This window comes from Cydia pomonella, chromosome 3 (genome assembly GCF_033807575.1).
Source record: "Cydia pomonella isolate Wapato2018A chromosome 3, ilCydPomo1, whole genome shotgun sequence".
Taxonomy (NCBI): Eukaryota; Metazoa; Arthropoda; class Insecta; order Lepidoptera; family Tortricidae; genus Cydia; species Cydia pomonella.
The window spans coordinates 20,619,830-20,642,183 of NC_084705.1; the positions used below are offsets into that span (position 1 = coordinate 20,619,830).

A 22,354-nucleotide genomic window follows, 5' to 3' on the forward strand; every position below is an offset into this window, starting at 1 on the left:
TTTTTTTCATTCTTCTTCTTAAATCAAATGGCTAAATAATAGTCAGACAAGCTTTTGTTATTGCCTTCATATCTACACACACGACAGGACTTTACGAAACACGTTACCGTACTGTACTGACGTGATACATATTGCACGTGTAGCCTTTTTGCGTGATTAGAATGCGAGATTGTGCGATCCTTTTGTATGTACCATACTGATGGAGCACAGTATTTATTGTGTGTCTAGCCTTCGCCTTATGCTGGGTCCAGGTTCAGCGAATATTCGTGATGGTATCTCTCGCTATCTAAGGGAAATGAAAGAGACGTCGGCACGAATATTCGCCGAATCGCGATATCAGTGGCCGCACCCTTTGACGATTTTCCCGGGGATTGCAAGCACAGTGAGTCTTTATGTGATATTTGTTTTGGTGTGTAGGTGAAGGTGGAGGGCGACAACGAGCCGGCGCCGGTGGGGCCGCGCGAGGAGGGCGTGGTGCCGTTCGTGTTCGTGGGCACGCGCGAGAACATCGCCAACGCGCAGGTGCTCGTCGAGTACCACGTCGCGCACCTTAAGGTACATTCTACAATCATAGCGTCGCAACTGTAAACTAAACTACTATTACTAAAAATCATGTCCCACGCTACATTCGGAATTTTTGATTTATATTTAGAACTTTTTCCATCAAGAACATCGACTAACCTGCTATTGAATAAGCAAAGCGAGTCTAAGTTAATAAGTAAAATAACATAATGAGTACAAAAGATATCACTAGAATTTTTTTGGGTATAGCGTTTCCATAAAATACTAGCCAGAATTTTTGTTTGTTTGATGATAATTAATTATAATCTAGTAATAATAAAAATAAATCATAATCAGGGGTCGGACAAAAAGTGCGGATGACGTAAAAATGACGTAATCTTGCACACAGGATGATGTTTGAGTTTGTATTTAAACTTCCGTGTGACATATGTAGTAACAAAGTTGTACCTATTAATGAAGTAACAAAATAATCGTAAATCCATGGAATTAATAATACAGGTGGTAGGGTGATGTAGTGAATAAAATAAATTTCACGAAACTTGTTACCATAAGGCAGGGGTTCCCAAAGTGTGCGCCGCGGCGCCCTGGTGCGCCGTAGAAAGTAAAGAGGGGCGCCGTGAGTTCTATCATTATCCGAAACCACAAATATTCGCGGGTACCTATTTGAGCGCTCGCATTGGTAAATAATATAGCGTCGTGTCACTCTTTTTCGACCGTGATTTTAAATTTACAAGGGCGCCGTTGCAAAATACTAAACTTGTAACTGCGCCGCATGTTGAAAAAGATTGGGAACCCCTGCCATAAGGTATAATTTTATTATTTGAAATTAGTTAGAATAAGTCTGTGGGATTGCCATAATATTCGAGTAAAGATGACATTTTAGAGCGTTTTCTTATAAATTAGTAAATAAAAATTTTAGCTAAATATAATCGTGAAGATACAATAGCTAAACATTAACGAAGTCAATTTATTGTTCATCTGATTGACAATGTGTCAGTCAAAAACGTACTTACTCATTTCCAGTGGCGATATCGTTTAATAAAGAGGTTGATAAATGATAAGTGATAATTGTTTATGAAAATCAAAAATACTACATATTTGAAATCATCCTATAAGTGGTTTGACGTCATCCGCACTTTTTGTACGACCCCTGATCATAATTAATCATCTCGTTTCACCGATTCGTTATTGGGAGTTAGTAGTTGCGGAACGTCAACGCCAATGCCGTATAAAATGAGTGTCGTTCGCAGGAGGTGGAACAGTTGCGTGCCGAGAAACACGAGATCGACCAGCAGCTGCGCTCGGTGATCGGCGGCACGTCCACGTCGTACCCGCCGCCGCGCGGACACCCCGCCGCGCGCGCGCGCCGCCGCCCGCCGCCGCAGCGCTACCCGCCGGGTGAGTACACACCACCAGCAGCTGCGCTCGGTGGTCGGCGGCACGTCCACGTCGTACCCGCCGCCGCGCGGACACCCCGCCGCGCGCGCGCGCCGCCGCCCGCCGCCGCAGCGCTACCCGCCGGGTGAGTACACACCACCAGCAGCTGCGCTCGGTGGTCGGCGGCACGTCCACGTCGTACCCGCCGCCGCGCGGACACCCCGCCGCGCGCGCGCGCCGCCGCCCGCCGCCGCAGCGCTACCCGCCGGGTGAGTACACACCACCAGCAGCTGCGCTCGGTGGTCGGCGGCACGTCCACGTCGTACCCGCCGCCGCGCGGACACCCCGCCGCGCGCGCGCGCCGCCGCCCGCCGCCGCAGCGCTACCCGCCGGGTGAGTACACACCACCAGCAGCTGCGCTCGGTGGTCGGCGGCACGTCCACGTCGTACCCGCCGCCGCGCGGACACCCCGCCGCGCGCGCGCGCCGCCGCCCGCCGCCGCAGCGCTACCCGCCGGGTGAGTACACACCACCAGCAGCTGCGCTCGGTGGTCGGCGGCACGTCCACGTCGTACCCGCCGCCGCGCGGACACCCCGCCGCGCGCGCGCGCCGCCGCCCGCCGCCGCAGCGCTACCCGCCGGGTGAGTACACACCACCAGCAGCTGCGCTCGGTGGTCGGCGGCACGTCCACGTCGTACCCGCCGCCGCGCGGACACCCCGCCGCGCGCGCGCGCCGCCGCCCGCCGCCGCAGCGCTACCCGCCGGGTGAGTACACACCACCAGCAGCTGCGCTCGGTGGTCGGCGGCACGTCCACGTCGTACCCGCCGCCGCGCGGACACCCCGCCGCGCGCGCGCGCCGCCGCCCGCCGCCGCAGCGCTACCCGCCGGGTGAGTACACACCACCAGCAGCTGCGCTCGGTGGTCGGCGGCACGTCCACGTCGTACCCGCCGCCGCGCGGACACCCCGCCGCGCGCGCGCGCCGCCGCCCGCCGCCGCAGCGCTACCCGCCGGGTGAGTACACACCACCAGCAGCTGCGCTCGGTGGTCGGCGGCACGTCCACGTCGTACCCGCCGCCGCGCGGACACCCCGCCGCGCGCGCGCGCCGCCGCCCGCCGCCGCAGCGCTACCCGCCGGGTGAGTACACACCACCAGCAGCTGCGCTCGGTGGTCGGCGGCACGTCCACGTCGTACCCGCCGCCGCGCGGACACCCCGCCGCGCGCGCGCGCCGCCGCCCGCCGCCGCAGCGCTACCCGCCGGGTGAGTACACACCACCAGCAGCTGCGCTCGGTGGTCGGCGGCACGTCCACGTCGTACCCGCCGCCGCGCGGACACCCCGCCGCGCGCGCGCGCCGCCGCCCGCCGCCGCCGCGCTACCCGCCGGGTGAGTACACACCACCAGCAGCTGCGCTCGGTGGTCGGCGGCACGTCCACGTCGTACCCGCCGCCGCGCGGACACCCCGCCGCGCGCGCGCGCCGCCGCCCGCCGCCGCAGCGCTACCCGCCGGGTGAGTACACACCACCAGCAGCTGCGCTCGGTGGTCGGCGGCACGTCCACGTCGTACCCGCCGCCGCGCGGACACCCCGCCGCGCGCGCGCGCCGCCGCCCGCCGCCGCAGCGCTACCCGCCGGGTGAGTACACACCACCAGCAGCGGCGCTCGGTGGTCGGCGGCACGTCCACGTCGTACCCGCCGCCGCGCGGACACCCCGCCGCGCGCGCGCGCCGCCGCCCGCCGCCGCAGCGCTACCCGCCGGGTGAGTACACACCACCAGCAGCTGCGCTCGGTGGTCGGCGGCACGTCCACGTCGTACCCGCCGCCGCGCGGACACCCCGCCGCGCGCGCGCGCCGCCGCCCGCCGCCGCAGCGCTACCCGCCGGGTGAGTACACACCACCAGCAGCTGCGCTCGGTGGTCGGCGGCACGTCCACGTCGTACCCGCCGCCGCAGCGCTACCCGCCGGGTGAGTACACACCACCGAAGGCAACTGTTCGTACTGGCTCACCTGGCCGTCGTCGTCCAGAGACCGCCGACTAAAGGTACGCGGCTGGGGGTGCGGGCAACGGTGGTGCATTCATTCAAGTCTTTACATTTATAGATCGTGTCATTCACGAAGACGTGTGCCTTATTAAATCGTCGTATTATTAAAGGTTAAATTTGACAAATCTGCGCATCATGAGCATGAACGACACGAACGCCAGCTAATCAATCCAGATGCCAGGCAGGTGATTTATTTAAATTCAGACTATTCGGGCTCCAAATGCCATATCGTTCGATATCAAGTACCATGCGACATTTGTCGCAATTATTTTGACATTTCGTTTCGTATAAAACGTCATCGCGACTTACAAATCAAATTTGTTTCCAAAGATGCTCGAAATTTGAATGTAATTTTAAAATCCAATTCGATGTTATTATGACGCCATAATAATATTTTGTCAATCGTGATTTGTTCTAACTATGGAAGGTAGAGTTAAGGAACGCAATCTCCAAAGGCAGACCTTATGCAAAAGTGTCTAGTGGTCAGCTATAAATAATAGTTTCAAATCTCTCCAGAGTAGCGCTATAGTAGCTAAGAACCTATGCGTTATTGACGGAGTGAAGTGCGTTGTCTATGATTTGTTTTTTTTTTTCAAGTATTCTAGGAATTGTAGCGCCACCTATTTAAGGTTTTTTGATGACACTTTTTGGTATGTGGAGATTCCATTCCTTATCTCCACCTTCCGTAGTTCTAACAACACAGGCCGCGTAGCCAACGTTACAATAGTTAACGCTCCGTAGCGTACCGTAGTCATCTCTCTATCTATCACACTTCCATATTAGTGTGACTGTGACACTTTTGTTTCGCCACGGAGCGTGAACTATAGGCACATTGGCTACGTGGGCAGTACCTTAGGCTGGCCGTAATTTGCGGTTTTTGAACACATTATATAGGGTTTACGATATGTGTAGATAAAAAAAAACTAATTCTTACTAAGTAAATTCCTCCTAGAATTATCCACACCACCCCAAAGTTTACCACTGTACTTAGAAACATATTCTCCACCGCCTTTGCAAGGCGACATTGACTGTATTTAATGAATACGTACTAAATATTGAATTTCAGGTGGTCGCCGCATGACGCCCGAGCTGGGCGACGAGCGGGGCGAGGGCAGCTACCGGGGCGGCCGCGGCGGCCGCGGTGCGCGTTCCAACCGGTAAATACAGAGTTATTGGCTGTCTCTAAAATTACTCGTGTTACGGAAATTTTTGGCATACTTAAAAGCGGAAAGCCTATTTGGTTCCAAAAAATATGAATGAAAATTCCATCTGCTTTTGCTTGAATTGAATATTCTATAACCTCAACCTCTGCATGCATATATATTTGTATGTAGGGGTGCTAAGCTAGTTATAATAGTTTTGCGGAATGTACATATTTTTAAAATTGACTTATTTGTAAAGTTACGAAGATGATGACGTTACAACCCATTGAATTCTCGTAACATATCCGCACAAAGGATGGTAATATGTAATGTTTATTTTGCGTTAGTAACTTGTGTTAATAGGCAGGTCCACACAGAGCGAGCATACGCGCGAGGCAATTCCGAGGCACGTCTACACTGGCCGGTTTGTTCGCAAGGAAATTGCCTCGCGCGTTCGCTCTGTGTGGACCCCCCTAATAACGTATTTTGCATCTATTTCTATTAAAAGATTAAAAGGAACAACATCCGAAAATTTAAGTGCATCTTTGACTCTTAATTTAGTCTATCACATCAGTCACATGACATGACGTATACGTAGGGAGGAGGCTATCGAAACATTAGTAATAGTTATGGTACTATGTTGTTCTGCAGATCGAGCGAGCGCGGCGACGCCCGGCGCGGGGACCGGGGGGAGCGAGGCGAGCGGGTCGAGCGCGGCGAGCGCCCCGAGCGCCCCGAGCGGCCCGAGCGCGACGAGCGCCGCGCGCCGCTCGAGAACGGCCGCGCGCACCCGCCGCGCGCGCCCAACGCCAACGTGAGCACACCCTTATGTATATCCACGCCAGTGCGGACTAGCGCCCACTCGACACTGACGTAATGACCGACTCTACTGCTTCCACTGCGAGTGGAACGGGCTCCGTACACTTATTGATATTTAACACATATCAGTGAAAGGATAAGGATCAAAGTCAAATGGCGTTCTTAAAACTTCCGTCCACTTTGCCACCTCTGGACATTGACTCTCTGGAACCACATAATAGTGATAAATGTTCAGTTATTACTTTCACGCGGAAAAGGGATCCCATTGCATTCAGTTACCGGTTGTATGGCCTAGGGGTGTTATGAATGCAAAACTAACGTTTAACCCTCATATAGATCATATTTTAAACAAGGCATATAAACAACCGATCGCATTAAAAATACAATACTACGCTCCAAAACTGGAATAAATGATGTAGCTGAAACTGCCGCTAAGCTCAAATGGGACTGGGCAGGGCACGTCTGCCGTATGCCGGATGACCTGTGGGCCAAAACAGCCACCTGTTGGGTCCCACAGGTTGTAAGGCGTCACGGTAGACCTCGTCGGGGATGGCGGGACGAACTTGATGCCTTCGACAGAGACTGGTGGGAGACTTCCGAGGATAGGGACACGTGGAAGAATAAGAGGGAGGCCTTTGCCCAGCAGTGGGACAGTATGGGCTCATAATAATAATATAAACAACTGGGTTTCGTTCTTCGCGTAGCAAAACCTTTTCGAAGACCTCTCACTTATAAACTTCTTTATATCCTCCGTTACACACAGCATTCATATATTGGGCGCGCATGTAACCAGTACAATGAAAAATGATAGTAGGTACCTGTTATTTAAGTATTTTCTCAGTTATCTATATATATATATATATATATATACATTTACGCTTTTGTTATGTACACTATAAGTTTACACAATTATTATTTTTTCAATTGTACATCGAAATTTAAAATTAGGAAATTATAGGTCTACAACGAAATCAATGTGTAGCTAAGATGCTCATATGTTTATTTTAAGACTGTTTGTTTCTCAATACACAAAAAACAAAAACGGTTTAGCATGATTAAAACCGTCGAAAAATTGCTACAATTTTTTCTTTGACAATCCACCTCTATTTCAAATTCTCTTTGGCTATAAGTAAGGCTTTATTAATGATAGTACAACATAGCACTCGTATAAGGCTAAATATAAGGCTACGCTAAGAGTGTCAGTGTGGCGTTGCATATACACTACACCATAGTGTTAAAAGACTAGTCTTGAAGACTTTGAAACCTTAAAGACTCGCAAACCTTGAAGGTTTAAGCTTTGAAAACTTAAGCGTTGAAGGTTTGAGCTCAAAAACGGTTCAGAACCTTAACAAGCTCTTAAGAGTAAGTTTTTAAGACTCGGGCCTCATAGAGAGCTTAAGCTTTAAAAACTCGGGCCTATTGAAAGCTCAAGCCCCCCGAACCTCGAAGACCTGAGTCGAGCGTTAAGAGCTCAAACAATGAGCGTTCTTGGCAGAAAGTATTATTGTGTTTTTTAGGGTTCCGTAGTCAACTAGGAACCCTTATAGTTTCGCCATGTCCGTCTGTCTGTCTGTCTGTCTGTCCGAGGCTTTGCTCCGTGGTCGTTAGTGCTAGAAAGCTGAAATTCGGCATGGATATATAAATCAATAAAGCCGACAAAGTCGTACAATAAAATCTAAAAAATTTTTTTTTGAGGGTACCTTCCCTACACGTAAAGTGGGGAAGAATTTTTTTTTTGCTTCAACCCTAGCAGTGTGGGGTATCGTTGAAAAGGTATTTTAAAACTAATAGAGGTCTTTAACAATTTTTTTGATAACGTGAATATATTCGGAGATAATCGCTCCGAAAGAAAAGAAAAATGTGTCCATGTGAACCATAGGTCCAAAAATTATGAAAAAAATTGTGGAAGTAGAGCTTAAGAAAGACATTAAATGAAAACTATAGTGGACATGACGAGTTTAGCTGTTTTTGAGTTATCGCAAAGTTTCCCCTTCATAGTAAAAAGACTTACTTTAATTAGGTATTGATTATGCAGATTTGCCTATTTGTTTAACTCGCGTGAAAGGTACCGTTTCATCCCTTGGTTAACAATTTACTATACTTTAAGCTCTAGTTTAGCTTATTGTGACGGAAGAATAACTACGGAACCCTACACTGAGCGTGGCCCGACATGCTCTTGGCCGATTTTTTAAAGAATATTTTGAACCTAACTACGTTGCTACTTTGTAGTCATGTCTGGATGTAGTGATCGCAAAAACTGTGATGTCACTCATAAAATTGATCTTCAGTCGAAATAAATCTTTAACTTTACGTTTAGAGGTATTGCTTATCCATTCTTATTGATATTTTACAAACAAAAATGCGATAAAGTCCAAATATATTTTTTATTTTTCCCCTATTTCACAAAAAATTATATAATATTTTTTAATTCTAATGACCTCAGGATTACGCTGTTAAAATCGCCCTGTATAACTATCAAATATGGCATAGATTGATGATCTAATTTGTTAGAAGCTTTTAAGACTTAAATGCTCCAAACCTTATAGACTTAAACCTTCAAAGCTTAGGAGGCTTTAAAGCTTGAGGCCTAAAGACTCGAGGTTTCTGTGATCGTAAGCAGCAACGCGAACTTATTAATTTGAGGCTTATTCGTTCGAGGCTTTAACACATTCACAGCCAGACGAAAAACGGCACGCTACCCTAGGATCCGGGCAATATATATAAGCGCCCACTGTGCGGGTTGACAAACTCACGTTATGATTAAACCAGTACTGTACGCCGAGCGCCCACCAGGCGGGCGCCCCTGCGTGCGCCAGGGCTGTGCTAAGTTTCATAATCAAACATCCTAGTAAATTTATTTTGTTAGTACGGATCTACTCACGCCCTTCACGTGATGCATTTACAAATGAATTATTAATGTAAGTAATCATAAATTACATATATATTAAACCATTTAATCCGCGGACAAAGTTAATTATAATTTGACGCGGATTATCGGGTCGTGTCGTATTACCTATTCGCACATGTATCGTACAACGTTTTACAGTACATATGGCCCTTTAAATGTTCGACACAGTAACTTAATATGCTAATTTTCGCACTAGTGCGGTAAAGTTGCACCATATGTACTGTAAAAGTAATTGATGCATGTCTATATTGTCTATAAATAATATTACAGTACATATGGGGCTACTTTATAGCACTAGTGCGAGAAGTAGCATATTACGTTACTGTGTCGAACATTTAAAGGGCCATATGTACTGTAAAACGTTGTACGATACATGTGCGAATAGGTAATTCGCAACTCGTGTCGATTTAAAACACTCCCTTCGGTCGTGTTTTAATTTATCGCCACTCGTTTCGAATTTCCTATTTTTCGCACTTGTATCGTAATGTACTATTATAGGTAATAAGTAAATAAATCTCTGCCGGTGTCCACCCTGCTGCGATATGCCTGTGAAGATGTGCGCTCACCAGGTGGGTTCTTTGGCGTAGACGGTAGTCGTCTATAGCTGTGTATACAGTGAACTGGGCATGTTAAGGTTCGAGGCTTCTAGACTCAGCTGTCGCGACTCGAGTCTTGTAGTTTACGCCTCGAAGCTTAAATTCACAACACTACTAAACCATCTCGAAGGCACCAAAAATAAATGTACCTACCTATCTATTAATATACAATATATAAATCTATTTACGCTTCTTCTTCTTCTATGTTAGGGGCTATGTAAGGCTCTACAGCCTAATTATCACTGCGACCATTCCTGATCTATTGTGATCGCCACCTACTACAACTCTCGATGCAAACCTGCAACTTCAAACAGCTGCAGGATCCCCTTGATCTCGAGAGACCTTAACTCCTCCGGACTTAATGTGCCTGCCCAGGATTGAGTCACGAGTGCGCATTAGGCAAGGGCACTCTGCGAGAATGTGCAAAGGCGTCTCCTCCGCCTCCATGCAGAGTCTGCACCGCCCCATGGCACGTTTCCCCATAGTGAGCATGTGCTTTGAAACCAACGATGTGCATAAGGGTTTCGAAATCTTTAAGATAAGACCTATTGTCCATAATCCCAAGACCTATTGTTTATTCGTAGACTTTAAGTTATTAATCTACGTAACGCTTTGGCGTAACCTATAATGTTATTTTAACCTGATTCAATAAATAAATATGTACACGGGGCGAATTCCTACATACGGCTAAAAAAAGAATGATCTATTTCAGTTCATAGATGTTTTAATAAAATAAAACATAAAATTTTCAAATCAATAGGTATATGTTCTATGAATTTATTTATTTTTCTTTACTATAGAATCTTTTCTGATGTTCAAGTTCTGGTGTGTTGTGATGAACGTGTTTCATGTTTCAATTTGGCAACAGGAAATATAAAACTATCTTTTAAGTTCTCTAAGTAAGAAATGTGGTTCTATAAGGCCACATTTATTAGATAAGTAATTTAGCAGTAGGAGACAGCCGCGGTAGTAGTACGGACGGTAATGAGCCCTAAATTATATACCTATTTTAACCCTTAAATGCATGATTTTTTGTATAACTTTTTAATAAATTGAAATAGATGTGTCATGTTGTATAGATTGAGAGAAAAATAAAGAAAAAAATCATAGTATTTAAAAAAAACATATTTTTTCCGAAAAAGACTTGATGCATATATACATCACTATGCATTAACGTCTAAACGCTAAAGATTACATATTTAACAGTAAAATTATAATCTGCAATTTATTATTACATTTGTTCTCGTATCTTTATAGCACAAAACAAATAACTTAACGTACAACAGATAGACTTCACCCCAAATAGCATTCTCCACCAGTCAACCTTTGGGCAAACAGAAAATTTAATAATTATATACCTATGTCTTTCCCGTTCACGGAACAATGTACTCGTAGCTTTGCGAATCTGAATCCGGCCGAATGCTCATGACTAAGTTTTTCGAAATAAACCCTAAACAGGTTGAGCTACTTTTGGCAAAGTGACCCGTTTAATAATAATGAACATGTTTGAGACTCACTGGAGTTTTCTACATAATATTATTGATGGAAATATGTAAAACTATTTCTTGGATTCAAACAAAGAGGCACATTACATTTTGAGCAAGACCAAGATGTTGTCCCGCGTTGCAACTAGGTATTTTGCACCTAAGACGAGTAGCAATCATAGGCCAGTGATCAACGCCATCTTTTCTTACATCTACGCTTGGAAGAGGATGACTAGTACCTTTTCGTTTCTTGGCTTGTAATTGTTCTTCGATGGAAGCATTACTTGGACGTCCTCTTTTGATGCCGTAAGTTAATCCAATATTGCAAAGGACATCAGCTAATTCATTGCGAAATTGACCAAGATTCGGTAGTTGTTTCTGAGGAACACCCTTTGCAATGCAATTCTTCTTCATTAAGATCCAGGAATTTATTACGGCCAAGTCCAAAACGTGATAAATAATCGTAAGTACCATTTACGGCTCTTGACCCTGACGCTATAGCGGCCTAAATAGCTATCCATTAGGTCCACACCACCCATATGCATGTTATATTCTTGCACAATTTTTGGACAAGGTATTTCCACTCTTAGTTTTTGTTTTTTATCATAACGTGCAGTTTTTCCCAAGTTTTATCTTCCTAAGTAGGTACCTAATTGTAATTCCACTATGAAACTTTTAGTGTAAATTTAATATTATACTATATGTACTTTAAAGGGACTTTTTACTTTAAGGCCACGGATGCCAATTTATAAGAAAATTATTCTAAAACTTTTCAATTACTATACAAAGAACGAAACAATAAAGTAAATTCTAATACAACCGATTTTGCATGGTGATGTATTTACGCATCACATATAAAACACAAATTTTCGGAAAACTATACTATTATTATCAAACCTGTTAATAATATACATTACACTTACCTTTTATCCTTTTCAGAAATAATTTTTACTTGCAGTTCTTATTAATATTTATCAATAAATTTTGAACTTGTAAATTTCGCGGCAACCAGTGTAGCAACTTACGCGCCAAAGATTGAAAATATGACACTACAGAAAAAAAAAAACTATCAAAAGTTTATGGGTGCGTTCAGAATCTAACACGTAAACGTCACATTTATTAAATAAAAGTAATAAATGTGATTTTGGATAGCTGCATATTGAGCCACGGACCATCAAATATACGATGCATATATACATCATTATGCATTTAAGGGTTAATATAAATTTCTTCACATGTGTGTACTATTTTCAATACAATAATCTTCTCTATACAGCCAAAAGTAGCCGGTAGGTGCCTATAATGGGGCTATGTAATTTGCTTCATATCTTTTAACACGCAAAGTTATAATTTTAACACTATTATTAACGGTGTGTACGTATTTATCATATATTTTGCATTTTTTTCTTGAATACAGTAATGTTTACTTCTCAGATCATAGAAAGTACTAGATGGCTGACGGAGGCGTGGCGCGTGTCGCCGCGACATGGCCACATCGTGGCCATACCGGCCCGCCGTAAGACAGTAGCAACTTAGCTATCATTGAACAATGTGCGCGTCAATTTTATTGAAATGCCGAATTATAACGCTATTTTGTGTCGAAATAGGAGTGCATCCAAAAACTATAAGGATCATGGAGTTACATAGTACATTTTTTTTCACGTATTAGTCAATAAAACCACACATTTTAACAAATAAATCCAGTGACATATGATTTTTCCGAGTCAGACCATGTTGTCATACAAACGCGTGGCAATTTGTCTATGCATTCTACATTGACGCTTTGGCATGGAAAACTATTTGTAGTGTCCTTAGCAACGGCGCAATGCATTAAACCGCTAACGATATTCACAGGGACATTATTGTTTCTTGGTACGACCGCCAACCGCTCCCTTCGCGGAGTAGAGTGGTGCTCGTGCATATAATTGATCTTTGAGCGTTATCGATAAAAATGTTTGGATATAGTGTATACACACATTAAAAATAATTACTTTCATCCGAAAGTAATTATTTTTCAAGTAAAATTTTACAATTATTTTATATGCACCTAATGTTTAATTTAATACTTATTAATTTGGATTAAAAATCGAAAAGGTAAGCCAAAAAATAAACTGATTTAATTAAGTACAATTGTACAAATGTACAAATGTTTTATTTCAGAAATAAAATAATAACAGTCTTACATCTATGCTGACCCCCACACTAGGCATAGCCTGTCTTGTGGTGGATAATACGGTTTACAAGTAAAAAAAAACAATACTACAATTGAAAATAATAATATACAATTATTTAGAGTAAACAATTGAAAAAGAAACGGTGGTGAATGGAATTTACAGAGGTACAGTTTACAGTCTTTCCGGTGCATGCGACACTAAACTCAAAATACACCACTCCTCAATTACTACCAATATTATAACAAACTATTCTCATAACGAATGAAACTCAAATGAACTTGTTACCAAGATGAACAGTTCTCGATTTGCACTTTCCTCAATATGGGCCAATTCCAAATAGACTGAAGGTCATAAAAACCGGTACACAAAAGGCTCTTTTCCCAAAATACCCTAAATTTGATATTCGGGAAAGTATCAGAACACCCGATTTTCATAATGATTGATTCACAAAACGTCATGTTCCCAAAATACACCAAATTCACGATTGTCATACTTTATACGGGTACGTTGCCTTTTAGGGTTCCATATGAAATATGTATACATACTAATATATTAATTACAATTTGCTGCAAAATAGTATCCAAAAATTGAGTGAAATTAAAAAAAAAAAAACGTTACCGGGCTCTTTAATTCGTATCAAATTCGCGGCACTTATGTTTAGTAAAGAGAGTTTTTCAGCGAAAACTATTTATGTTGAAAGTACTTGTAAATAGTATTTTTCTAAGATGTCAGTATTGCCTTATAGAACTATATAGAGCAATGCGAACGACTACTACTGCTCAAAAATTTTCGAGGAAGGCGATTTCCTCCAAACATATACATTGAATCTTTGTTCTCGTGACTAAAATTATACCTGTGCCCGTCATAAAGGAGAGCGGGCGCCCGTTTTGCTTCTCAATAAAAATAATTTCGGTGCTGGAACTCCTCTTGGCCATAGCGAATCTCAAGAAACAATAAATGATGACATCGATTCCTTTCCTAAAATATGACAATCAAGAATTTAGTGTATTTTGGGAAAAGACCGTTTTGTGAATCAATCATTATGGGAAACGGGTGTTCTGTGATTGAAATTTAGAGTATTTTGGGAAAAGAGCCTTCTGTGTATCGGTTTTTATGAGCTTCAGTCCATTTGGAATTGGCCCATATTGAGGAAAGTGCAAATCGAGAACGGTTCATTTTAGTAACAAGTTCATTTGAGTTTCATTCGTTATGAGAATAGTTTGTTATAATATTGGTAGTAATTGAGGATTGGTGTACTTTGAGTTTAGTGTCGCATGCACCGGAAAGTTTACAGTGAGTCAAAAAAGAAATATGTTCATGATTGCAATGTTTTTCAGTTTCCCTAAAAATCCCAGTATTAACGAAAAATGGATAGATGCTACAGGAAGAGGGCCCTAACTGGTTTATGAGCGAGAAAAGTGTTATTTGTTCGGATCATTTTCAAGAAAAATGTTTCCAGTTACAGATAGAATATAAATATGTTTAAAATAATAGTATATTGTATACTTAGTCGATCCAAAAGTTCTATTAGAAAGATTTTTACTGATAATTATGATTACGGTTTCCTTATTATTCGTACATATGATATAAAAGCTTATTTAATGGTGCATTGTACTTACTATATAACATGCTGGAATTGCTTTCAATTGGTGACGAAATATGCTATAATAAACTGAAACTTTTTTTTAATGAAGCGCTCGCGTCTAACGACAATCCCAAAGTAAATAATTTAAACAAACATTACATCAAATAATGACTGAAATTTAAACCAATTTGATTAGTTAAGCATAAACAAGCTTTCGCATCATGGTACATGTTTTTTTTTTAATTAAAAGCTTTGTATTACATTTTATCAGTAAAAACCTTTGTGAGAGAACTTATGGCTCAACTAATATACCTTACACCTTAAAATTCTTAGCTCGTAAATAAGGTCAAAAATTTAAAGGAATATAAATTAAGTCTATGGCAATTATTACTTAAAACAAATATGTCAAAACTCTAAGGTCATTTTCAGAACATGTAAAATATCGATAGCTCTATCGAATTGTCCTCACTCTAGTGCCGCCGCTCTAGGCTCCTACACCGCGCGGTTTGGCCAATCACAGCGCGTGAGTTGGTTGTCTGGCCACGCCTTTAATGATGTGGTGGGGGACAGTTGGAGACAGCGAGACTCGTTGAAATTATGCTTCGTTATAAATCTCCTTACTTCTTATATCTATGGTTTACTTCCATTGACGTCTTTATATTTTCATAACTATGGTAACTTCAAATCGTGAGAGTCAGAATAGCGGGTGTACCTAAATGAAATTAAATGAAAACCATACCATATTTTTTGTACCTAATTTGTACTATTTAGTACCTCCTTTAAAAAAAATTGTACCTCACGGTACTTAAAGTTATCACCAAAAACAGTACACCCGCCATCCTGACAGTCAGAATAGCGGGTGTACTTTATTACGCTAGATTCCCGTGGTTATTGATAATTTTTGTACCTTTTTTGTACCTTCATATTCAATTATAATATGAGCCATTTTATTCGTGGTTTTCAAGTTTTACTCATTTATATTTTGCTTGCTATTACACTTTTGCAGGCGTTATAATTTTTCAAGTTATCGATCTCATTTTTAAGAAAAAAAACGCTAAGGTACAATTATTTTTATTACGCCAGGAATTAGTACCTTTAATGTTTAATATGTTAAGATCAAACAACTCAGTAAATCATGTCTTAAAAAAGGCTAGGTGCCAATTCAAAGAAATCTTCCTAAGAAAAATCATTTTCATTCATTTTGCGGGTATCTTACCAGTCAACCATAGGGCAAATCTGAAATGTGTCAAGGTGGGTGCAGTGACAAAAAAAAAATGTTACCTCCTTTTCTACATAATTAGGCGTAGGACGCTGTCTTTTTAATTTCATTGTATGAAATCCAAAATCAACAATAATCATTCTTTCACCGGTCTCCCTCATTGAAATCGGTTTATTTAAAATGAAATCACATGATGTATTGACATTCATTTTATTCTGAAATAACGTGTCCAACAAGTATTATTATTCAAATCGATTTGAATAAGAATACAATTTCTGATTTTATTCTCATTCTTATTCAAGTAAATTTTTCCCCAACTCACTGAACACTATTTCCGGATTTGGGCCAGAGGAAGCGGAAGGGTGTATCGGGCGAGCCGAGATTTTGTTCCCTCGGACTTCGGATTATTACGCCTGCGTCCCTGATACGGCCTATCCCTTTATTTCATTAAATTATTCATCGGAATTTCATCTGCAACTACAATCGTTTGACTGAAGCTCTATCAGCGTTGAACTTTGCGCTTTTAACCATTCTTCTGTACATTTTTAGAGTGGTCGGCGGCGCGATGACCGGCGGCGACAGACGGACGACGAGAGCTCCGTGCTGGACTCGCAGGACGTGTCCAGCGCTGACAGAGGTACCCAACAGAAGCATGACACTACATTACTGCGAGTGTGAACGTGTACAAGTCGATTTACGAAAGCTGGCACGTATGGAATGAACGAAACGAATTGTATTTGTCATTGTGTGACTGACACACTGTCGAACATATCGTACAAGTACAAGGTATACAATTGAATGAAATTACAAAATGAGTTAATGCTCTTATGCTTAGTGCGGCAACACGTCGCTGGCCCAATATTACAGGGCTCTATGGTTCACTTATCGAACTGAAATCTGAACAATGTCATAGTGACATTGAGTTGAATTTTAACTATCTTGAAAATGTAACATAAACCCTGTAATAATGGGCCAGTGACGTGTCAGTATACAGAGTCACAATTTTATTGGTTAATCTGATACACACAAATATTTCCATTCACTCATTCATTCCATTCGTGTCAGCTTCGTGAATCGAACTGTACAGTCAGCATCAAATACATAATACCGGCCAGAGTGTCCTAAAACATCTTAAAACACCTGTGTTAAGTTAACATATAAAGAAAAATATGTGTCCCGATATATTTGGCTACTTTGGCCGTCACTATCTATTTGATACAGATTGTAGCAAAGCGCCTAACACAACTGACTTGTCAGTGGAGATGTGGCATTATAGATAATAGAGTTGGTAAGAACTTGAGTCCTTTAAGTCTAAATGTGAAGACCTCGAGTCCTTATTACGCGACTCTGCGCTTAAAAGAGTTCCAAGTCCTTTATTGAGTTATTTAAGTGCAACTTAATTTAAACACTTCGTCAAAAATTTTATAGGTTTTATCTACGAGTAACAACACAAAGGAAAAGCCCTTTAAAGGGCTCAAATCTTTAAAAAAGATTTAGGCCTCTATAAAGGCTCAAGTTTCGACTATGATTAGAGTCTGAAAAACTTGAGTCGAGTCTTAAAGCAGAGGACTCAAAGGACTTGAATCTTAACCAATAGTAATAGATAGGCAATTGTTAGACATTGTGTTAAACCCGCAGGTTAAGGAATATAATGAACATAAAGCTCTTCCACTAGAAATGTGCCAATGCCAACCTGCATAGGTAGTTGTACCTTATTATGCCTCCAGTGTATGATACCCTCCTACTTATTTTCATGTCAATTTTTTTGGAAATTTCAGCTGTGACGCCTATAACCTAGCTCACCATCTTACTACCTTGCACATCTCTGGTGTAAAAGTTTCTTAATTCGACAGGTTCATTATGATAAAAATCCACTTCTTTACTGTCTAACTGAGATGCAAAATGCATCAAACATCTCGCTGCAGGTCGTATTTTAAGTTGTATTTTGACGACTTTTTGGATTTGTAGTGCGCGCAGTGATCTCAAACAATCTCAGTTAAACAGTAACTGTACTTAAACTAAAATAGATACCCAGTGAGGTTCAATTTATCTATTCACCCCTAAATCAACAAATTTAGTCATTAATATGTACCGATTAATGTGTACCGAAAAAAAAAACTGTAAACTTCAAATGAAAAAAAAAACCTCATAAAATTTGATTAGAAACTGTTTTTTAGAATAACCACAATAAAAAGCTATTTTATCTTTCGATGATTATCGTTTTTTTTCTGTAGGAGTGATTTATATGACTTTGCCTATAATTAAATAACGCAAATGTTAGGTTACTTTAGCTGTCTAAACCTTCGTACGAAAAACTGAGCTGACTTTCGTCGTAGTTCGTTGTTTTTTAGCCGCATACGTACCCCAGTTTTGACTATAAATTTGATAGACATGCTTCGTTTTCGCAAATTCTATTAGTTATCTTTCTGATGGGCTGAAATGGAAAGGGTCACTTGTTCCTAGAGGTCTGCCGTTTCGAGGCCTCTGTTCAAGAGGCAACATACTGAATTAGTCGTTTATTATGAAACGCATGATCTTCGAGGTAATTTTAAGCATTTCAAAATCAACCATGTAGGATGGTGCAAATTTTCTTGCTATTTGGAAAATACCCATTTACACAGCGTAAAACCAATATTATTTATAGTGGAATATATAATATAAAAATATATTGTGGTAAGAAACCCGTACTCATCTTACTTAGAAATAAAATTACAGCTGTTTGATATTTACAGTTTTTTTTTTCGGTATAAGCCTTACATTCAATATGTAGCTTGAGTTGAATGGGTCTATAGTCAAACAGTAATATCAATGTCAAGTGGTTTTGTGATAGCTGTTTTTCGAATTTAATGTTATTCCAAAAAAAAAATCACAATAAATATGGTTGCAAAAAATCTGAAAATTTACTGAATGTGCTAGTTAAAATGTAGATGCGACTTTTATGACCATGTAGTGCCTGGTAAGATAATTGAATAATATTTATGCATTGTATTATTTATGTATATTTTGAATGCACCCATTTTTTTTTTACATTTTAATTAGTACATTAAGTGCTCCGGATAGTTGAATGCGATGTTTTATTTACTTTTTTCTGCCAGCGGTTGACAGCTGTTTGTCGAGTCTCGCTTCTAGTAGATATAGTCTGCGATAGTCTTTTAGTTTCGGTGGTGGTATAACTTGTGGTAGACTTCATCTTTTTAATGTCTTCATTTATTCTGTCGACGGGCGACAAGACTAACGAAACCGCCCTGTAATTATAGGAGTTCTTTTCCGAATACAAACCTTAGAGTCGAGGGTGCCATCGTACTTTTTAGTATTGTTATGTAATTTTCGTTAGTTTAATACGAAGTACGATATTATTTTAGGGCACGCATCCGCGTACACTTAAAAAGAGGTCTAATTTTAGATACGACCGACTCCCAAAATTGGAATTAGCGTCGCTCGGGGTCGATAATATTTCTCGGAGCGGGATAGAGATGAGACGTAGTACTTGGGCTTGCATCCGGATATCCGTTCACTTTGACTATCCGGATAATTACTAAGTTGATATCCGGATAAAACGAATAATTCGAATACCATTTATGACACAAAATATCGTTACATTTTTTAAGAAAACAATTTGAAAAACGTTGAAAGTCAGATTGAAAACGACGTTGTTGGTCGAGTTTTTTTATTTGAATACATTTTACAAAATACCGGTATTATTACGTTCTTTTTCGTTCTTTGGTTTATTATTTAATTTTTAATGAGACTATCTAATAATGCGAAGTTGTTGCCTAAAAACATGATCCAGTCCTACGTAAGAGTATAAAATAATTAAAAATATTGGGCTATTTTGAGATTTAAAAATTTGGTTCCCAGCCCTGATAAAAACAGATTAATTAAATTTTACTCCTTTACTGTCGACTACTCTCTAATTTTCTTTAATAATCGAGGATAATCTTATGCATATCGCCTTATATTAGCTCCATAAAAGTAACTTTTATTATATTAAAATGCGACTTGTATGAATCCAGCGGAGGAGAACTTTGATAAATATTGAACTGCGGAACTAGATGAAGTAGTTTAGCAGATATGATAACAAGGTTTTAGCATTCTGCATTTAAAATAGGGAGCTAGAGAAGCTGGTTGAGCCACCCAATACAATTGGCGAGAGTAAAGCAACACAAACTCGCACTGGCACGGTCAGGTGACCGTAACAGGACTATTCGGGCTTTGTCATTCCAACAGTACCTGGGACGACCAGATAGATGTTCTCCACCCGGGTGCCCTTTCTCCAGGTGGAGAAAATGGGAGGGGATCGAGCTGTTAGACGAGCATATGTAGGGCACCCGGGTGGAGAACATCTATCTGGTCGTCCCAGGTACTGCTGGAGTGACAAAGCCCGAATAGACCTGTTCGCCCTCGGATTGCCCATCTGGCGGGAAGTGGCACAGAATAGGGCTGAGTGGTGTTTGTCAGAGGCCAAGATCCTTTTTGGGTCACTGAACCAGTGAATTAGTAGTGAAGCATTTTGCTTTTGAATAAATCTGGATTCAAAAGCTTGATTGACCTTAAATGCAATGTAATATCTCAACAAAAAGAGACTGTTTTAACAGTTAGAAGAAGTATTCGATTCTCTAAATATCATCAAAACCATACGTCAATAAAAAGCCAATTTATTGTAAGGTATTGGCTTGCAATAAAATCCACGGTAGTAAAATTTACATGAGATAAAGGCAAATATCTCTTGAACAACTGAAGTCATTTAGTAAAAAAAATGGCATCGCACATAACCAATATTAATCAGAGGATTGTAGAATCGCTATAACCCATAAACTGTTACAGATACGGTTTGTGTCACCAGTTCGGAAAACCATCTAATCAAGTAATTAAAGCTTGTGTAATATCATTGGCATTTATTTTTTAATTTTAACGTCTCAACTCAACACAATAATTCATAAGATAATTCTAACCTAACCTGACGGTTACCAACAGTATGTTTGCTCATCATCTTCAAAGGACATTTTACAACGTTTTCCGTGCGTCGTCGCCGCGCCTAAGGAATCAAATGTTGTATACATACCATAATAATAATCTACTTAGACAAAATCGAATCCAAATAAAACGTGCTCATAAAGATTAACTGCCGAAGGTTAATTTTCACAGTAAAGCATCGGCAAAAAGTATTTCCAAGTGAAAAAATACCCTAACACTTGCTGTTACACAGACTTTTATACGTTAAATTTAATGACATTACACTTTTCATAAAGTTCGTGTGAGTTTTATTAAATAGAAAGTACAAATTCGAATTATTCGTTTTATTCGGATAGTAAAATAACAAGTATTCGAAATATCCGGATACAAAAATGGGCAGATAATTGCAAGCTCTAGTAGGAACGCGACATAGTTGTCGGGCACGGGCGCACAGACAGCTGTCACCGCGGCGGTGTGGGTGTGGGTGTGGGGTGTGGTGCGGGCGTGCTGGAACAGTGGGGTGTGTGCACTGTGCAGAGTCCGCGTCGTCGGAGGAGCGCGCCGCGGCCGGCGAGGCGCGCCGCCGCCGCCGCCGGAGGACAGGTACCGGACCCGTGCCGGCCGGCGCCCGTCGCCCGTCGCCACCGCCTTATACACCAGGAAAATAATACACCAGGCGATTTCACACACAAAAATTAAGAAATGAGTAGTATTCGCTAAATAACATGTTGAGAGTCCCGTAGGCGACGAATTCTATTAAAGAGAAATCAAAGAATTTGTTTAGGTATTCACGATGTCCGCGAGGCCGTCCTCTGGGGATGCGTGCACTATTGATTGCGGAGAAGGTGTAGTCTAAGAAAAAAATTGTGCCTCCGAATTTGATATCTGAACTAGATGACGATATATATAACCAGCGGTGACAGCATGGCTCCATTTTTATCACTTGTCACTATACCCGTCACTTCGCTCTTACATACTTGTTAGAACGGGACAGGCATGGTGACAAATGATAAAAAGCCGACCATCTTAGCCCTGCTGAACGCATAATGTACGGGGCCCATGTACTTAATGAAACGAAACAAAGTCGGTGGCTTTTAATTGTCCGATCTCTAGCCTATATGCCTCAAAATCATACATACCGGGATGGCGACGAGGGACATTTTTTTTAAACTAGACACCAGTACAACCGGAACACACTAACTTATCGACTAGACTATTTGCGTCATTAACCTTTTAACCGCTTAGAATTTTTCATCGAGCGTGCTCGTGTCGCCGCCGATACGAAGTTACACGAAGTTATGTCTTATCTATCAGGGGTTATTCCCACCAGTTACCAGCAAGTTTTTACCAGTGGTAACTACTTGGATTTTTTTTCCTACTAATTACCACTGAATTTTTTTTTCCACCTTTTGCCACTGGTAAAACTACTGGGAAAAAAAAATCCACTAGTTAGAATTTTTTTCTGAGTAGTTGGGTGAATCAACTTTTTTGTTTTGTTATCCTGTCCCGTTGTCCAAGGGACAACAGTGGCACAG

At 41.6% G+C, this 22,354-nt stretch overlaps 1 protein-coding gene across 1 annotated transcript in view; it reads left to right on the forward strand.

The window, feature by feature from the left end:
* Nucleotides 1-22,354, forward strand: part of LOC133516657 (RNA-binding protein FXR2) — a 40,926-nt gene that overhangs the window by 14,107 nt on the left and 4,465 nt on the right. Inside the window, exons 9-18 of the mRNA XM_061849675.1 lie at nt 418-555; nt 1,773-2,044; nt 2,190-2,540; nt 2,686-3,024; nt 3,058-3,408; nt 3,551-3,780; nt 5,006-5,096; nt 5,733-5,895; nt 16,416-16,503; nt 21,357-21,422. Coding sequence (XP_061705659.1) covers nt 418-555; nt 1,773-2,044; nt 2,190-2,540; nt 2,686-3,024; nt 3,058-3,408; nt 3,551-3,780; nt 5,006-5,096; nt 5,733-5,895; nt 16,416-16,503; nt 21,357-21,422 — 2,089 coding nt within the window. The remainder of the gene's footprint in view (nt 1-417; nt 556-1,772; nt 2,045-2,189; nt 2,541-2,685; nt 3,025-3,057; nt 3,409-3,550; nt 3,781-5,005; nt 5,097-5,732; nt 5,896-16,415; nt 16,504-21,356; nt 21,423-22,354) is intronic.